We start from the raw sequence: 19,274 nt of genomic DNA on the forward strand, positions 1-19,274 counted from the left end.
CAAAATGTGTTTGAGTCCATAAGAAAAGATTCATTCTTATATCTGGAGGAATAAATATATTTCAATAAATATTAATGTTAGCCCGCGACTTTGTTACAGTTTTGAATTTTGGCCCACTGTGTATTTGAGTTTGACACCCCTGGTCTAAATAACCCAAAATGTGATGTCCACATATGTGGACGCCAGGTCCTAGGAGGTTAAGCGACAGAGCAATCTCACGAAATAACTGGGACAAAAAAGACAAACAAACGTGTCTGCAGAGTGGCAATAAATCCTTTATTGGAAAACTACAGTATAAGCACTCTAGTGTTCTCCGCTACAGTGATGAACTTTAACTTTGCAGAGCAGACAGCGGGTAGGGGTTTAAAAATCAAGCAGTTTTAACAGGAACGCAGCGTGCGAGGACCTCGCTGATGTACGTGTTATTTTTGGCAACCAGCTTCTGCTTCATTTTCCTGAGCTTTGCCTTCACTTCCTCCTCAGTCATGGTGGCAAGTGGAAGTGACTTCACCTTCTGCAGAAAGTAGTGGATCAGGTTTTCCCCCACCTGAAAAATAAGCAGGGCATGGGTGTTACAAGAAATTCAAACTCTCTCTTCTGGTTTCTGAATGGACCTCAGCTCTACTCTCTGAAACGAGGCGCTTTTGCTGCCTTTAAGTCAACTTTCTTCTGATTGGCTGCCTCTATCTGTAAGAACACAGCAACAAGTGTATTTTTTTCCCCTTGTGCTTGTGACATTCCTTCACCGTGGAGAATAAAATACCCATCTTTTTACAATGTGAAAATATCAAAGGAGGAAAAGGGCTCAAAGCGACAGTTCTGTTATCCTTCACTGGCAGTAATTAGTAACACTGGGAACAATCAGAGCTGTTTGTAGCAGCCAGGAATCTTTTGAGGTGATGACTTTCCTAGAAAGGGATTTCTAGTTCTGAGATTCTTGCCTCAAGTTTACTTTTATGTCTAACCGCAGATTTTCAATAGAGGTTTTATTTACTATGATAAGATAACCTTTATTAATCCCACACGTGGGAATATTGTTGGGTTAAGGCTGCCGACCTTTGCCAGCGCAAGGACTGAGCACCTAAGCTTGCACCTTCTGAGGAAGTCTGATGTGGATCTTGACTTGTGTTGTTCATTATCCTGCTGTGGACACCATCCTGTTTTCGTCTTCAGCTTTTTAAAAGATCCCGAGCTTCTGCCACTCTAAAATCCGACTAATATTTCCCCTGTTACGGGGGAATTCAAGTTTGTGCTACTCGATCTTGCTTAGGAAAATTTCTTATCACATCTGGCTCTGCAGTGAAACGGCTGAGATTAAACGGAACTGCACATGAAGTCTTGTGAGTAACTAAATTGTCAGAAATTACCATTGTTTCAGTGCCACTGAGCAATCATTTTTCTTGCAGTCAGGCAAACTAGTGCAAAAGATAATGTTAATCTATGTAGGAATCAATAGGCTGAAGTCTGATGACTTGTCCTCAAGGGCGAAGGCCAGTATTTCAGACTTTCAGAGCCAGTAGATATCCAGGTCAAGACTTCTTTAATGCATCCAGAGAATAAGCTCAACAGAAATGAGGCAAAATGGTGGTACGATGATTAGTCTCACAGCAAGAAGGTCATGGGTTCAACTCCACCATCTGGCCAGGGCCTTTCATTGTGGAGTTTACATGTTCTCCCCTTGTCCTCAGGGGTTCTCTCTGGGGTCTCCGGCTTCCTCCCATAGTCCAAAGACATGCAGTTAGTGGTGTGAGTGCGAATGGTTGTCTGACTCTCTGTATTAGCCCTCTAACAGGCTCCCATTCCTTTGACAGCTTCAAGTGTATTCTTATTTTTGCCCCCTGCCCTGACTTTTGGTCTCTACACTTCTTTTAATAAAAATCTGCTATTATTAGCAAGACTAGTAGTCTCCGTTTGCAGCACAAACGCACATTTATGCCTCTTGTACCAACAATGTAGTGTTTATTAAATGATAAATAAATGTCACTATGGACACCGCTGTGTCTAGATTATGGTGTTGGTATAATAGTGGAAATCTGAGCCTTACCTGCTTGTCTGTCTTTCGCCTCTTAGCCTTGGGCTCCTCCTCCTGTTCCGACTCATCTCCTGCAGGTTCTTGGAATTCCTCCAGCTCCTCCGCCTTCTCCTTCGCAGCGGCCAGCACTGACGGCGGGAAGCAAGCCAACTCGGCCACGTGGATTCCAAAACTCTGGTCACACACGCCTGAAGACAGAGACGGATCACTCTAAAGGCGCTCTGGGCTGATTATAATCGTTTGTTGAGATTAACATTTTTAAAAGCACAAAGCTGCGTTAACCCCGAGCGAAACCACGTGCTGACCTGGCTTGACTCTGTACAGCATTGTGAGTGTGTTGTGCGACGTCAGGGCTGTGACGTGCAGGTTGTGGACCGTGGGCTGCTGAGCTGCCAGCGCCGTCAGCTCGTGGAAGTGGGTGGCGAACAGGCAGAAGCAGCCGATTTTGGAGGCGATGTGCTCGCTGATGGCCCAGGCCAGACCGAAGCCGTCGTAGGTGGACGTGCCTCTGCCGAGCTCGTCGATTATGATGAGCGACTTCTCTGTGGCCGAACTGTAACAACAACAACACAGACGATGAGAAAACCTTCCCGTATCTGCTCATCGGTTATTTGTATAACTATTAATAAAGCTCGTCTGTTCTTACCGCAGAATGGCGGCTGTCTCTAGCATCTCGGACATAAAGCTGGAGACTCCTTTCACCTGGCTGTCTCCTGCACCCACCCTTGCCAGGATGCTGTCCATCACGCTAAGCTCCGCCTTCTCGCATGGCACAAAGCAACCAATCTGAGCCATCAATGCGATCACACCCACCTGCCGGATAAAGGTGGACTTGCCACCCATATTTGGTCCTGCAAAGGTTTGGAAAGCATAATGATTTTCGAGGTACTTCCAAGACTTAATAAAAGCTGCGCTTATTACAACATAGGGCTGATTTTTACAGTGATGGGCCTCATCAATGACAGCCAGACAGCCCACATGGGAGAATTTGCCTTTAAATCCACCCTTGACTTAATCTGTGCTTATTTTTCACCTGTTATGATATAGAAGCTCTTGTCTTCCTGGACAAAGCTGATGTCATTAGGTATGAATGCAGTGTCTGCATCCATCTCCATGCAGGGATGTCTAGCCTGCAGCAGCTCCACGCGCCTGCAGCCATGGTCTAAGAGCTGGAATTGAGGCCGAACGAACGGCACAGGAGCAGACACCGATGTGACGGCAAAACTCGCCACGGCGTCCAGCTGCGCTATCACGTCGCTGAGCGTCTGGAGGGGATCCACGTAACCTGACGGTTTAAAACATTTAGAGCCTTAAATGAACCATCGCAGGCGGAAGACCGCATCATGTGCAGGCTCCAAAACAATTTTGTATTTGATAAAAGAAAGACCGCAACATCACCAGTTCTTTGACGTCTATGCAAAAATTCCAAGTGCTGTAGATTTTACTGACCTTTACAGAAAATGTGAACGAAATCAATTAAACGGTCTCACAAAGCAACTTTCATGCAATTATGACATTTCCAGTTTTCACACAACCCGGATACAATCGTTTCCTATGCTGTTCAAATCGATGCCTTGCTGAGAAGACAGTGAGGAGCATGTGATGAGATTCCTCACCTGAGGCAATGTTGATGATCTCTTTAACGATGGCGTTCTGGGCTTCCTCATACTCCTCCCTGCTTTTGGTGTACTCCTCGTTCAGAGAGCTCAGCTTACTGCAAGCGAACATACATCGGCGTGAATCATCAGATGGCAAAAAAAAAACCCCGCAAAAAAACGAGCAGCGTTTTGTGATGCTGACATTAGAGGCGCGGTGAGGCACACCTGTTGGTAAAGCGCACACCGTTCTTCTGCACATCCAGCATGGTGAATTTCTTGTTGTTCCTCAGACTCTTTTCCTCCTTGCATGTGACTCTCAGGTAAAATCCCAGCACGGCGTTTGACTCCAGCTTCACGGTTTTACCCGCCTCCAGACCTGAAACACAAAGTTACGCCAATCTGTTTAAGCATAAAAGCCAAAGTGGAAACCTTCCTTTAGACGGCCGTCACCTGCCTTGCACAAGGATTGCTGCGGCACCAGGTTAGTTAGGACACACAGTCATTAGCCACTATATTAGGTACACCTGTTCAACACCTCATTAACATAAATATCCAGAGAACCTATTTAGGAAACTACCTGTTTTTGTTTTCTTGTAGAGACACACACACACACACACACACACACACACACACACACACACACACACACACACACGTTTAAATTTCAATTAAAAGAAAAGAATTAGTATTAGGTTATTTATCACTATATTCATGTCGTACTTTACAAGTTATTCCTCTAAGAACAGATTCTTTGTAGATACCAATTAATAAGGTTATTGTTTTATATTATGTATATACTGTAATTACCTAGTTCTCTGGCTGCACTGTTCAGCACGGTCTGCATGCGTTTTTCCAGCACATCCATCTTTTCTCTCAGCTCACTCAGCACCGGATCAAATGATGCCTTCACCAGGTACTCGTGGTGGTCAATCTACACGAAACAAGAAATAAGTCAAATGCACAACAGGCTGTGTGCAAACGGAGGGCAAAATACTTTGAAGCAAATGAAAAGACCTGGTTCATGTCCAGTGTGGTTTCAATCATCTCTTGGTACTTGGTGCAGTCAGTCTGCAGGTCTCTGAGAGGCGAGAGGAATACTGCATTTAGCAGAACCTTGTTGCTACCTGCAACACAAACAAAGTATTAGCCTAAATTTTAGTTAAAAGTGATTTGAAGCAGACCAGATCTCAGTTTTGAATTCATCTGATTCAATACATAAATAGTTCCATGAAAAACAGCATCCTTTGTTTACACACAGTCAGCACGATGAAGCAACAACAATCTTTGGACTCCAAATAACAACAATTAAGAAACTGTCAAATCAGCTGTATGAAGCAAACAAGACAGCATCCCTGCAGCCTGCAAAACAGATTGTAGAGTGAGGTAAACAGTGTATAAGCTGCAGCTTACCCGTGTATCCCTCCAGAGCAGTGATAAGAGTCGGTATTTGGCTCACAGCCTGGTAGACACGATAACAGTCCTGCAGCGTTGCCGTGTGACGGTGAAACTTCTTGGCCAGTCGATGAAGATCGGGAAACCGCCTCAGCAAATCGTCCTGACAGGTCTGCCTCAGCACAGAGTCGCACACAAAGCTTTCCACCAGGTCAAGCCTGCACAAAAATATCCTCAGTAATTGTAAGTCCTGTAGAATGGCCTCCCCCAGAGCCCGGACCTCAGCGTTATCGAAGCAGTACGAAATCATCTTTGACTGAGAACTAAACAAAAGGCAGCCAACATCCAAAGAAGACCTCTGAATGTCCTCGAGGAAGCCTGGAGAAATACTCCTGAAGACTACTCAAAGAAATCACAAGAAAACTTGTCTAAAAAAGTTCAGTTCAGAATTTCCATGTATGCAGACATATCGGTAAATTTCTGCATCTATTTCGACTTTTCCTGTCAAATTATAAAAACATGAGGGCTGATTCATAATACCATACTTCTATTCCCTTAAATGCCTCCTTGAAATGTATAATGTTTGTTAAGCTAAAGATGTTTGACTAGGAGGTCTTATCGCCTACAGACCTGGCATATTGCTAAGTTGGATTTGTTAAAGGTACAGAAACCCTCCATCCCTCATCACTGTATTACCTCTCCTCTATTTTAGTTTTGTCCATGAGGGGCTGTTTGATCCACTGGTTGACCAACCGCTGACCCTGCGGCGTACGGCACTTATTCAACAAACCGGCCAACGAGTGAGCTCCGGTGGTGTCGTCAGGTGAACCCTGAAGTATACAATTTGCATGTTAGTCGTGAATTTAACAGATGAATTACAGTGATGCACGGACAAATTGGGAATATTTTTATCACAGTCGTACGTATTTGCTACATAACAGAAAAAAGAAAAAAAAAAAAAACAGGCTCAGTCAATAAAATCAATATGTCACAGCTACTAGAACTTGAACGGGTTGCTGGTTTTCTAAATTTCTTGCTGGTCATTTCCAAATTTGTGTTTTTGAATTCTCTAAATCACATCTTTTTGTTTTTCTAGCACAACAACAACCAGTTCCTACAGAGCCTGCAACCACAAAGAACCTGTGGAGATACAGAAATTAATTTATTGCTGCCATATAATCTGCATCATTATAACTGCATTAATAAGCCAAGACAAGCCAAGAAAAGAACACTTCTGTTATTCTGGTGATTTTATCAAGGTGAAAACTTTGAGGCGTTGACACCGGTCACTTACCTGGAAGAGATTAAGAGCCCTGACGGCAGCGTTGTCCAGCCTCATGTACTGACCCAGGTCCAGAGTGGTCAGGTTGAAGGAGTTGAAGTTGGACTCATCAGAGAGCAGTTCAAGGAAACGCACCACTGCAGCCAAACATGACATTGCCACCTGAGAATGACACCACACAAGGGACCCTATGGTCAAACTTCCCACATAGTGACCTGTTCATATGCACGGTCTTCAGCCTGAGTGTCATTTAGTCGGCAGGAGCTGTTATGACTGGGATTTTATCAATAATGCTTAGTTCTAAATGTTGTTGTAAAATAAAGAAAAGTTTTTTCAAACCACCACCTTTTGTCAAAATGTTTGTTTTTTCCTGTCGTTCACCTGTTTGTCCAGCTCAGGTAAGGTGTTGCTCGCCACAGTCTCCCCTCTCTTTGCTCTCAGCAGCCTGTTGAGATCCTGGACCATGTCCTTGCTGTTGAACTCAGCTCTCTTCCTATCAGAGACTAGCATGCCGCCACGCTGCACCACCTACACAGACATACAAAAACAACAATATACTCGCATCACAATCTCTTCTTATGCAGCCAGAGTATTAATATTAATTTTTTTTAAGTCAGGCCTGGTTTAAAGAAAAGAACACTCGTTTAAAGACTTCCCATTTTGCAAGACTGATGTTCATACTGATTTTTTTAACATAAGTTTAGTAATTACCGTGCCCACATACCTCACGCAGTTTACTCCCATCAGTGTTAGCTTCCCCCTGGGCTAGGAGACACTCTTTGGGACTGATTTGGACAAGCAGGGATTCCAAGTTGGAGAATATCTCATTGTCTGGAAACTCGCACACTCCCATCGTCCACTGGGCTGCATCCACATACCCGACCCCAACAACACGCTGCCCATCAGCTCCAGTTGCAAGCCGCACAGCTACGACACCTGCACAGCCCTCTGAGCCGCTTTCCCCACCAAAAAGGATCTCCTCAAGCTGAGTCAAGTTTCCTGGAGAGGCCTGCATTTGGACACAGGAGGTAAGATCCAGAGTTGTTTTTTTAAACAAGCAGAAACCACCCTGATATGTCTCAATAGCCAGCACAGTACCTTGTACTCAATCTTCCAGTCGTGCTCCTTGCTGCTCTTGCTGTGGTTCCTGTACACCTCCACTCTGTACTGCCTCACCAACAGCAAATCTTTCACAAAGGCCTCAAAGTTCAGCTTGCTCAGAACCACACTCTCCAGCTTTCGACTCCCTGTTGACCAACAAAAACATGTCAAAATCTTTGTAATGCGTCCTTCTCATGGCACAGAGTGCTGGTGGTTTCAGTACACAAGTATCTCATGTGACCAGGTGGCATTTTTTATTTAGCAGATCATCTGCCTCCATCTCAGCCTGTCCCCAGCATCCTGCTTTGTATGTCCTCCTTCAGTATGTCCAAAAACCTCCTGTGTGGGCTTCCTCTTTCCCTTCTGCCTGGCAGTTCTAATTAAGGATCTTCTGTCTAATACATCCACTATCCCTCCTCTGTACATGTCCAAATCCTTGCCCCTCCAACTTTGTATCCAAAATGCGCAACCTGAGCTGTCCCTCTAATATAACCGTTTCTAATCCTGTCCATCCTCCCAATTAATTAAAATCTTAACATCTTCAGTTCTCCCTCTTGTCTTTTTCTCAATGCCACTGTCTCTAAACCATACATCAAAACAGGTTTCACCTTCCCTTTCACTCTTGCTGCTACCCTCCTGTCAAAAATCACCCCCGAAAACCATCTCCACCTGCACTACCCTCTTGGTACTCTCTTCTTCACTTCTGTTGTGCACTATCCAGTGCTCTCCATGGTTGACTCAAGGTATTTAAACTCCATCATTTGTCCTAGTGTAAAATTTAGAGTCAGCACAAAGGTACAAGTCATGCAGGTTTTTGTGTTGTATGCTGAAAACTACCACAGAAGAAAGGAGCTGCAGCTAGCTATAAAGACTAAAACATCTAATATCTGGGTGAAGCAGTTTTTGTTCTCCATGTTTTTCTGTCAGTGACCTCACAGGAAATTTGTAGCTCAATGATATATCGCCATTTAAACAAATGAAATGTCCCTGAGACAATAAATGAAAACACTTAACTGTAAGAGGACCCCTCATCATTTCCCACAAAAACATACTCTGTCCAACATTTAATTAGCCATGGCAATGCTTCCGAACGTACAGGACCTGCTAGGGCTGCAGCTAATAGCAGCCACCTTAGCTACAACCTGTGAAACCCTTTCTCTGGCTACACGGTCACACCAACTAGGTTAGCTTAATAGTAAAGGCACCGAGGCACCCCTCGTCCCCTTACTTGTTTAAAAGCGCCAACTGAAGTTAGCTTAGTGCACAGCTAAGCTAGTACCTGAACCCAAATATTTGATGACCCCGTTCGTTTTGAAAACCTCCTTCGCCGCGAATATGGCGTCCTTCCCGTGAACCGTATAATATTCGTTACGGTCAAATATCCGGAATGTGGTGTCCGGCTTCTCCGGCATGGAGAAAATGAAGTTAAGAAAGCCGTGCTCGGCTGCGCTGTCCATGGACAGGTTCTGTTTCGGCTGCACCGCCATCCTGGAATCTCCCGCCACCGAGCAGAACCAAACAGGAAGTTGCGTTGACGAGATGTTCCCATAGAAACAAGAACGCAACCGGGGCCGCTTACTGGGAACATTTTTATTCACAAATGCAGACATTTCAAAGCTAAACCACGTATAAACAGATGTTTGAATGATCTTAAACTCTCGAGTAAGTCGCTGAAACATGTAAATGACAAGAACGCCGCTCGTTTCTTCTTTTACGTCTTCAGTAGCTCGGAACACTAATGTTATGTAAACATTTTCGAACCTGACTTAAAACTTCAGTAATCACCGGAACATAAATAATATCGACTTTCTAACTCACATTTCTCAGTAAATAACTCAAAACTAATGAAATCGTTTAAATGTATTAAAACTAAAAGTTATTACGTCGAAATTTTGAAATGATAACCCAAATTTTCGACTTCCATCCATCCATCCATTCTCTTCCGCTTATCCTTATCAGGGTCGCCTGGGTGGTGCTGGGCCTAACCCAGCTAGCATAGAGCAAGAGGAAAGGCACACCCTGGACAGGTCGCCAATCTATCACTGGGCTAACACATGCACACCTATGTGCAATTTAGAAACACCAATTAACATAATATATATACTCATATAATTATAATTAACCTCTTATGGATCAGAGTTGCCAGAATTTCATCAAACAAACTCAACATGAAGTTAATAGATCAGTAGATGCTTTTCAGTTACTGGAAACAAATTTCAGAGGGACCCACAAATAAGAAGCAGCCAAAAGTGGCTGCAGTGAAGGCTTAGCTGAGCTTCTCAGGGGAGAAACCGCTTCATGACCACATCCATGGGTTCTATACTTCAGGCAGTCATTTAATGCAAAGGATTTCTTCCAAGAATATGAAGCAATCCTTTCATTTAAACTTATCGTAGTTTGTCCTATTGATTTAGAGTATCTGATGCTTCTTTCAGCTGACCTACAGCAAGAAAAAGTAAATAAATGTAATAACTGTTATCTGATGATTATCTTACATGTCTTAATTTTATGCCTTTTAGTTTTTAAATTCTTACTGTTTTTATTTATCGCTTTTATTTATTCTTTTTTTTTTTAAGTTCAAATAGCTGTACAGCACTTTGGTTGAAAGCGCTTTATAAATAAAGTTATTATTATTCTTATTATGATTAAAATACTATATCACCATGCAAACAACATTTATTACTTATCAGATATCAGATCCCACAAGGCTTGTTTGTATTAAATCATTTTATTCATGAAAATAATATTACAAAATTAATGTCAAACCATCCACATTTTTCATAATTAAGACATAGAGTTAAACAGACTGGTTGTAAGTATCTTTAATGCAGATATGTACCTTTGAAGCCCTCTGACATTTTGGGCTGTGTATTCCCAGCAGAAAAAAACATATTGTGCTTTTGATTGTGGCTTATCAAGACAGTTCGTGATTACACAACAATTTGATTTCCATAAACTTAAAAAAAAAAAGCATGTGAAGTCATGAGCCTCACGAGCTTACTAAGATTTTTTGTATCAGAGCAACATAACTGGAACAAATCAACTCAGATGATTTAAAACGAGGTTAACAAGGTCTCAAGTGACATAAGATAAGGTTTCTTTCCCCTTTTTTTTCTTCTTTGCAGGGGGCGGGGTTGGTCAGTGTTTAACCCCTCTGACGATGCTTCCTTTTTTGACGTACGCACGACTCCGACCAATAGGAGCCTGATGCGCATCCCAGGCAGGCCCCATAAACAGGATAACTACCGAATAGGCCAGCCAGATCCGCAGGGCAACGGAACTTCATCCTTGTTTATTTCTCGGTCCTAAGCAGAGTCCAAGCGCGCCTTAACCATGAGCACAAAAGTCGGCGACATCGTGGAGGAGTTCCACACAGACAACAAGATGTCAACCGTCAACAACCACCACGAGACATCCCGCAAAGAGTTGGAGGACGCGTCTCGGTTACCGGCGCTGGAGACCGCCTACACCGACATCCTCAGGCATCTTGGGGAGGACACCGACCGGGAGGGACTGTTGCGCACCCCGTTGCGCGCAGCCAAAGCCATCCAGTTCCTCACCAAGGGCTACCATGAGACCATCGATGGTGAGTCACCTGGGAACAAGTTGAGAGAGGATGAGAGAGTGAGTTAGCAAAATGACTTACCTCAGTATTCAGCATCTTTTTACTTATGAACGTTTGGTTGGTCAAATCATGATATTTTAAATCTTCACAGACGTTAAAACTAAAAGATCAAGGCACAAAATAACGGGTAGATCAAGTATTATTAGTATTAAGCATTATTATTATGATTCCAGGATGTTGAAAAGATTTCAGATGAATGTTTCCTTAACTGAAGTAAAGATAATGCATATGTAAAGAAATGTAAATGTAATGTAAAGAAATGCATATGTTTGCTTTTGTATCACCAGACATCTTAAACAATGCCATATTTGATGAAGACCACGATGAGATGGTGATTGTGAAAGACATAGACATGTTTTCACTATGTGAACACCACATGGTGCCCTTTTTTGGCAAGGTAGGTCTATGTGATTGAAAGAAATGTTACATTTAAAAAAAAGAAAGCGTGAGACAAGAAAAAAAGCTTTCTTACTCATTAAGCATTGTTCAGTGAATTAATTTCAGCATTCAACCGCTAATATTGACCTCCTGTATTTCTCTGATTATGTGCTCTCACTGGCTGTTGTCCCTCTCCAGGTTCACATCGGGTATATTCCCAACAAAAAAGTGGTGGGACTGAGCAAGCTGGCAAGGTAACAGAGTACGCACCCACACACACACATGCACTGTACCCTCCAGCTGCCACTGTGTCTGTATGTTTCTCGTGTTAGTGTCAGCTGACTGTGTTCTTCTGTTATTCCAGTGCATTGACCTGGAGGCTTAGAGCCTAAACACACTGGCTATCATCTAGGCCTCTCATCAGACACAAGTCTAAACTCTGCTCGCTCTCGAGCCATGAGAAAATCCTTTTGGACCTGTGGGAATCCCAGACTATTATCACAGCCTCTCTGCCTGTCTCCTTCTCCTCCTGTCCTAAAATATCTCTTTAAATCTGAATATAGTGATGCAGAGTTACAGTAGCTGCAGATGAACTTGAGACAGTCTCACTAACGTTGAACTGTGAATGACAAATTCACAGAATGTGACTGATTCACAAATGACAAGTTATACAGTCTGCTGGCTGGAGAAGAGGCCGGTAGTCAGGGACTGATGCCAGACTGTGTTTATTAAAAACTGAATCATTATTAATGAATCTCCTTGGCTTTGCTTGTGTTCTGATTTCTGCAGGATTGTGGAGATCTTCAGCCGTAGGCTTCAAGGTAAGCAACCGGCAAATGTGTGCACTAGACAACTGGCATCGTCTAGTGTACCGTATAAGCTGAATTTCTTTGTTTTGTTTTGGTTTCAGTTCAAGAGCGACTGACTAAGCAGATCGCCGTTGGGATATCTGAGGCTCTGCAGCCAAAAGGTGTAGCTGTGGTTATTGAAGCGGCGTAAGTACAAACATACACACACTACCTACCTTCAACATTATTATCTGTACAGCTTAAAGCTGCTGTTATATTGCACAGATGCTCATATAGCATTATATGACACAAAATACTGGCCTTAAGCAGAGCTTAGGAGCCAGTAAGCTCAGGAGCTGCAGAGGTTTGATAAGCACACTTGTGTTTTGCAGGCACATGTGTATGGTGATGCGTGGTGTCCAGAAGATGAACAGCCGCACAGTGACAAGCGCCATGCTGGGAGTCTACCTCGAGGACCCCAAAACCCGTGAGGAGTTCCTGTATCTTTCAAGGCGCACTTAACAGACATTACGTGCCATCCACTCCTGAGCCACTGTCTACAGTTGCACGTGGAAAGCTCTAGAGTTCCAGGGGATCTGCACCTAACTGCTGCAGATCCAAGACCTTCACCTATCAATCTAACCTCAATACACTGAAACCGTGAAGATTTCAGTCTTACTGCTGATCATCTATTGTTGGAATCACTGTGAACACAACATACTTATTTTGATGGTGCCTTTAGAAGATATTGTACAGTCTTCATTGGCAGTATAGTATATTATTATTGCCAAGTATACAACTTCAGTGCAATATTGTACTTACGATTTAAATTGTTTTTCTGATGGGACATTCACAGGTGCTCTTGCAAAGTTATTGCATTTGTTATTCACTGGTTTTGCTAATTTAACAAAACTTGTGTCCTTTATAAATACATTTATAAAGTCTTTTATGCATTATGTGGTATTTTAGGATGCATATTCAACGGTTATGGCTGTAAAATGATTCAAATGAGTAGAGCTGATAGAAGTACTGAGTAGATGTTTGTTTGATCAGTGGCCACTGTGACAAGTCAAAAGCAGCATTCTGAAAGTTTTCAGTCCAATTTTGTTCATGTTGAAAATAAATAAAACCTCAAGGGCAACTACTGTTGTGTGTTTGAACTATTCTATTTACATTATATAAGATTATAAGTATGTAGAGCGTTCATACTGTGGAACAAATAAGATATGATATGAAATAAGACCCACAATTCACAAGACCTTTCAAGAATCTTCAGAAGCAAACACCCAACACACTAGACAAATGGGAAAAATGAAGCCAAATGAGTTATATCTCTCTGCTCTTTGTTGACTACAGCTCAGCAACAACGCTATCATTCCAAATAAGGTGGTGGTCAAACTACATATGTCACTGGATATTAGATTTTGTTAACAACTGCCTAACAACAGCCTGTCAGGCCAGGCAAGCACACATCCTCCACTCTCACTCTAAGTACTCAAGTCCTCTAAAGCTCTCTGTTGAGCCCTTTTCTCTGTGCACACAACTGTGAACTCATGTAAAACTCAGACCATTGTTTGACACTGATTGGACTAATAACTTTATTTTGATTTAGTCTTGCTTTTTTTAAGTGCAGAGCAGGTTTTTTGTTTCAATTTAGTTTTTATTGTTTGAAAATGTTAACTTTTAGTTTGGAGGGTGCATGTCAGAAATAGAATTTATTAAAATATTGCTTTTAAAAAAAAATAAAAATAAAAACACGCCTTTTTTTAAAGCAGTTGTCTCACAGTCTTGTAGATATCCAGATTGTCAATAAACATATCCCTCAAAACCTCATCAGGGAAATTGTGGTAAAATTTTACCAAACTAACAAATACTAAAACTTCCTCTACATTTTTTTTTTACTATATTTAATTTTTCCAAGTTCACAAAACTGTTTCAGTTATTTTAATTATTTTCAACGGTCTAGTTTTCCTGCAGATATTTTTATATACAGTCATATTCACCCAAAAAGCTACAAGCTATGCAACAGGCTTGTGGATTGTAAGGAAAACTAAAAGACCTAAAAGAAAATAGCAGTGTAGTACAGATAGAGAAACTCCTACTAAATGGGTAAAACTTTTGGAAGACAGTTTTATAAGTCATATAAGAAACCTGTGAATCAGAAGGAGTTGCACCAGCTAACAGATGTATACTCAAATATTCTTAAAGTTACTGTGGATAAAATAATAACTTATAGGACTGAGTTTTAACGTTGCACTCACTGTTTTTGTTTAGGGAGAGAGCTAAGAATGTCAGATTATAAAAAAATTAATTTATCGTTCACACGCTAAATGCATGTGAGCACTTCCCTGCACTGTCCCTGTCTCTGTTCTCATTGCACATTTGGGTACTGTGGTGGGAATTTTCAGCATTGGCGGCAGCCTAGGCATTATGGGCGGGCCTTGTGGCTTCAGACACATCTGTAATGGTCACTGTGTCACCTTAGCTGGATTCTCCTCACATTCTTTCATAGTTAGAAGTAAAACTAAGTCAAGTGATTTAGTAATGAAAGATTTAAATTTCTACATCAGCAGTAAGTCTTTGCAGTAGCAACCAAGCGGAAGCTAAAGGTTCGCTAAGAGTAGCAGGAACAGAGTCTAACGGCTGACCGGGAAGACTCGGACCACAGGGGGCAAAGCGCACCTCTAACGGGGCTACTTGGAGCAGATGGGACAAACAAAAAAATTTCTGTAGAACTAAAAGAGGTAACTAAGAAGTGGTGCACAGCTAGCTTTAGCACAGGCTCTCACTCGGAAAACTACAGAAACAAAACGAAACCTGGTGAGGAGATTCTGTGCTCACAATCTACACCATCCCAGTGCACAGAGTTGTTAATCCATGTTACTTTTTATTGTAGGTTTGCCATCTCTAAGCTACCACTGCTAACACCAACACTACTTTATGCTGGGGAAATAAATCTCAGGGACAAAATAGAAGCTAGTACTTATTTACAGTGGCGCGTCTAGAAAATTTTTGTTGGGGGGGCCAGGTAGGGGCACAGATTTGGAGAAGGGTGGCAGATGTAATTGGCAGATAATGTTTAAAAAAAAATTCTACCAACCGTTAACCATAATTCAATAACCCTATAAACCTAACAACCGAATGCACTTTTAACTCTTATTAGAATGAGATTTTAACCACTACGGTGCAAAGTTTTTAGATACTGCGTTGATAAAGTACAAGAGATACAATCAGTCAGTGTTTATTCAGCAGTCAAGGACATCAATATTTGCATAGTATTTTTACTGACATGTTGTGCACATATGTTTTGGGCAAAAACATTTTTGAATATTAAAATATGAACATTTGTAACAAACAATTGACAAATTAGCCAATGCCAATGTAAAACTTTATGTGCCTGTTAAAAAAAGAAGATATTCTCACAAACTGGTGTTTGATTTGGAAACAGGAAAAAAGTGGGGAAACAACTGAAAAGACTAACATTTGAATAAAACCTGAAAGCAAGTAAATACTTTATATGCTGCCTTATGGTAAACTTTGGTAATATTGATGTATAAAGAACAACACTGGCTGATGATGAAATACAGTCAGCTGGCATGGTGACACTGCCAGTATTAACCTGCAGGGCTGGACTGGGACAGAAAATCGGGCATTTTGACTAGAGACCGGCCCACCAGGTATTAAAGCCATAAAGACTTTGACTGAAAACAAACCCTGTTGTGACAGTGATGTACAGTCTTGTTGGTATATGTATGATTTCTATACATTTTACGTCAGATAAAAACTTTGGTTGTAAGATTTAGATAATTATTTAATAAAAGCGAGATATTTTAAATGAGAATAAGAAAGAAAAGTATTTCTTTGTGCCCCCCTCTCCCTGTTAATGCCCTACCTGCCCCCCTGGCAACACTTTGCTAGACTCGCCCCTGCACAGTTACCAGCAGTCAGTTACATTAAAAAAGGATCCTGGTGTTATTTGTCTCTCAGAAACAGTTCATAACTTCCCTTCAACTCATTCATGTGAACTAAAAGGTAAACCTGTTTCTCCATCACCTGTTCAGCTCTGATGATCCAGTAAGGACATCTCCTGGTTTCATCTTCATGTTTCCCTCTCACCAGATAACCAAACCATATCATGACCAGCAGCTTTTTTGCAGCTGTGGCTCCAGCAAACATCAGCTGATACTAGAAATTTATATTAAATAAATTCTAACAACAGCTGATCAAGCTTAAACGTGCAGCTGTTGTTTAGCGCGACATCTGCTGGTTTCCTCTTTCTGGCGCAAAGTGGGCGATAAACAAACAAGAGAGAAAAGCCGATCAGCTGATCACTGATCAGTTTCATGATTGAAGTAGCAACAGGAGAGGCAGGGGGAGAGAATGAGAGAAGAAGAGGCAGCTGTGCAGCGTAACGACAGAATAAATCCAGCTTTGTGTCTTTTTTTCATTATAGCGAGAGTACGGGACAAACTGCATCTCTTCTCAGCTCAATAGGAAAGGCATAATATTTTCTCTGAATGAGGGACCATTCCATTTTTTTTAAGGAGCCGTTGGCAACTCTACTAACGAACCTTATGAATAAAATAAAGTTCACTATCAGTAACATCATAGCACCCACCCAGCTGTACTGTATAAAAACTCCATCAAGCTGGCTAGAACGCAGTACGAGTTATTGTAACTGACGGTAAAAAGTCAGCACAACGAAAATAAACTCCACCTAAACTTGGTTTATATCTGACCCAGATAGACTGCAGGTCATAACTTCTTACCTGAAGTTCAGTTCAGCTGACACTCGGCGGCTGCCTCGGGGCTCTCCTCCTGCCTCCCCTTCCCTCATCCACCTGCTGGCCTCTGTGGAAGCCCCGTCATAGCCACCACCAAACAACTGAGTTTTTTTTACACATCGACCTGCATCTGGCCAATCCACCACCTCTCATTGTTCATGCCATTACAAAAATAAAAATAAAAAATAAGTCACCGGGCATATGCCCGGTATGCCCGATGGCCAGTCCAGCTATGTTAACCTGCAACCAAATCTGCAGCTCCATACAGCAATGTTACGACTTAGATTATATCTTATAACTCATAACTCTTATGTTAGCTGCCCTCAGTAGCCTACTGTCTGATATAATCCACGGCTGCAATAATTCTTTAAGTGTTATTTTTTCTTTGGTATTCTAATTTCACCGAAGTTTACTAAACTCAACAAACTTAATATTACTTACATTTATTCTGTCCTCATTTTCTTTCACCGAAAAATTGTTTCCTGCAGTTTTGTCTTTCGTGCTTGGCTCTCCTACCTTTGCTAACGTGATGCACATAGCGCAGAAGCCGATGCTGCATTCACTTACACTCGGATATCTGAGCTTCACCGTTAAAACATAATCGTACATTTGATATTTGATTGAATTTTATTGTTTTGCCTTTGTGGTGGCACCTGGGGTGGCCAGTCTGCCCTCCCAGGCCACCCCGCTGGACACGCCACTGCTTATTTAGTCTTAACAATACCCTTGACCCTGTTTCTGCACCAACACAGGTCTAAACACTAGAGAAAGAAAAGTAAAGTTTTTAGTGCCCAGAAATCTGTCTATAAGAAGAAGTAAGCAAGACTCACCGGTGACTGCAGCCTTCAGGAGCCCAGGTCGTGTCCGATGCTTCCAGCTGCTCGCCCATGTTAAATAGGCAGCTTCAGGATCGATAGTGCCTGCGTCACCAATAGGAAAGGGGTGCGTAATTATGCACAAGGTAGAACATTGGCTGCTTCATTAATATGTAGAGAGGATTGATCAGGGCTTATATCGGTTTTTTGGGGGGGGTTTTTAACCTTAGATAGGTGGCTTGTCAGAATTTGACCCTGTTGCTAAGCTAAAGCTGAATATAAAGTCGGCACATTTATTGTATTTTTTATCAATATTATTATAGATGGGTGTTAATTATCATGGCCTATGTCATCATTAGTAGTTAAAGTCAGTTTTTTATTAGCATGAAAGAATATTGCCAGGATAACATAGGCGGCCTTAAGGTTGGTGTATATTAAATGCAGTATTTGCAGCATATACCATATTTATTTGCATGTTCCCAAGTAAAGTAATGGCAATAAGTAGCCTAGAAACACTGAAAATATTTTTAGTTGTGCTATAAGTTGCCAAAGTTAAATAAATTCTTATCTAGTATAAACCTATTTTCTTATTAATATATGAATGAGAGATATTTGTGAGCAACTCAGCTGATTTGGACTTATAAACGCTCTTCAGTTATTACTGTGTTATGAAGCTTTGTCCCTTTCTTAAATACACAGTAGCACCTGTGGAAGAGAGTTCATTACCTATATGGTCTTACAGTCTGCCTCAAACTCATGAATAGGCTTGTCTGTGATCATTGTCATTCCCCAGGCCGGTTCCTGATGTAGTTTAAAGCAGGCTTTTTGGCTTTGATTGTATTATATAGACTCTAAACTTGGGCCTGTTTATAGGTGTATGACTGATATATATTATATTAAAGTATAGTTTTAAATAGGAGTTTAACAGGTTGACTGCGGATCCTAGTTCATAATCTCTGTTTTGTGGACACCGTATGTACTAGTGTAAGCGAATCGGTGCACATAAGTGACTTTGTGATTGTGCTACTCTCCCTGAGACAGTAAAGTGAGGTGAACCAGATGTCCTCGGTTCTGCTCTGACGGTGACCCAATGACTGATGCTCTGCCACTACAGCCATGCTGCTAAAGTCCCCAACAGTTGGTATGTTTCCATATTCTCTCTTGTTTTCTCTTTGAATGTCAACATATGATAAATGATAACGAGCCACATCCAGCAAGGCCTCGAACACAATAAAACGAGGGAAATCTTCTCTTTTTAAAGTGTAATTGGCAGTTCCAGTTTGTTCATATATTTAAAAAATATGGGAATGGACAGGACACTGTTTTTTCATTTTGCAGTAGTAAATAGCATGTACTGTATGTGGGTCCTTTGTGTAGTGGTTAATGGATTCATCTTACACATGAAAGCTCCCTGGTTTGAGAGTAGGATTGGATACAAATCCACCCTCAGGGCGTCACAAGCCCAGATAAATGGGAACG

General features: G+C 41.7%; 2 protein-coding genes and 1 long non-coding RNA gene across 3 annotated transcripts; 1 reads left to right on the top strand and 2 right to left on the bottom strand.

Moving 5' to 3' along the window:
• Positions 1-255: 255 nt before the first annotated feature.
• msh2 (mutS homolog 2 (E. coli)) lies at positions 256-8,932 on the bottom strand. The gene is made up of 16 exons (XM_085416734.1): positions 8,685-8,932; positions 7,403-7,551; positions 7,029-7,313; positions 6,686-6,832; positions 6,317-6,466; positions 5,719-5,852; positions 5,041-5,240; positions 4,645-4,754; positions 4,438-4,561; positions 3,856-4,006; positions 3,649-3,746; positions 3,066-3,317; positions 2,679-2,883; positions 2,338-2,585; positions 2,045-2,220; positions 256-547 (listed from the first exon to the last, which is right to left on the bottom strand). The coding sequence occupies exons 1-16, from the start codon at positions 8,890-8,892 to the stop codon at positions 371-373; spliced, it is 2,814 nt and encodes a 937-aa protein (XP_085272860.1). The 5' UTR covers positions 8,893-8,932; the 3' UTR covers positions 256-370.
• A 1,182-nt stretch (positions 8,933-10,114) lies between these two features.
• Positions 10,115-17,946, bottom strand: LOC146663799 (uncharacterized). The gene is made up of 2 exons (XR_014913067.1): positions 17,811-17,946; positions 10,115-11,000 (listed from the first exon to the last, which is right to left on the bottom strand). It is a non-coding gene; the product is annotated as an uncharacterized LOC146663799 (long non-coding RNA).
• On the top strand, positions 10,739-15,832 carry gch2 (GTP cyclohydrolase 2). Its single transcript, XM_085416735.1, has 6 exons — positions 10,739-10,991; positions 11,318-11,427; positions 11,607-11,662; positions 12,198-12,229; positions 12,319-12,403; positions 12,589-15,832. Exons 1-6 carry the CDS (start codon positions 10,739-10,741, stop codon positions 12,716-12,718), a joined length of 666 nt encoding a protein of 221 aa, XP_085272861.1. The 3' UTR covers positions 12,719-15,832.
• Positions 17,947-19,274: the final 1,328 nt, after the last annotated feature.

Source organism: Rhamphochromis longiceps, linkage group LG8 (assembly GCF_057381845.1).
Source record: "Rhamphochromis longiceps isolate RC_006_pf linkage group LG8, R_longiceps_female_GT1.1, whole genome shotgun sequence".
Classification (NCBI taxonomy): domain Eukaryota; kingdom Metazoa; phylum Chordata; class Actinopteri; order Cichliformes; family Cichlidae; genus Rhamphochromis; species Rhamphochromis longiceps.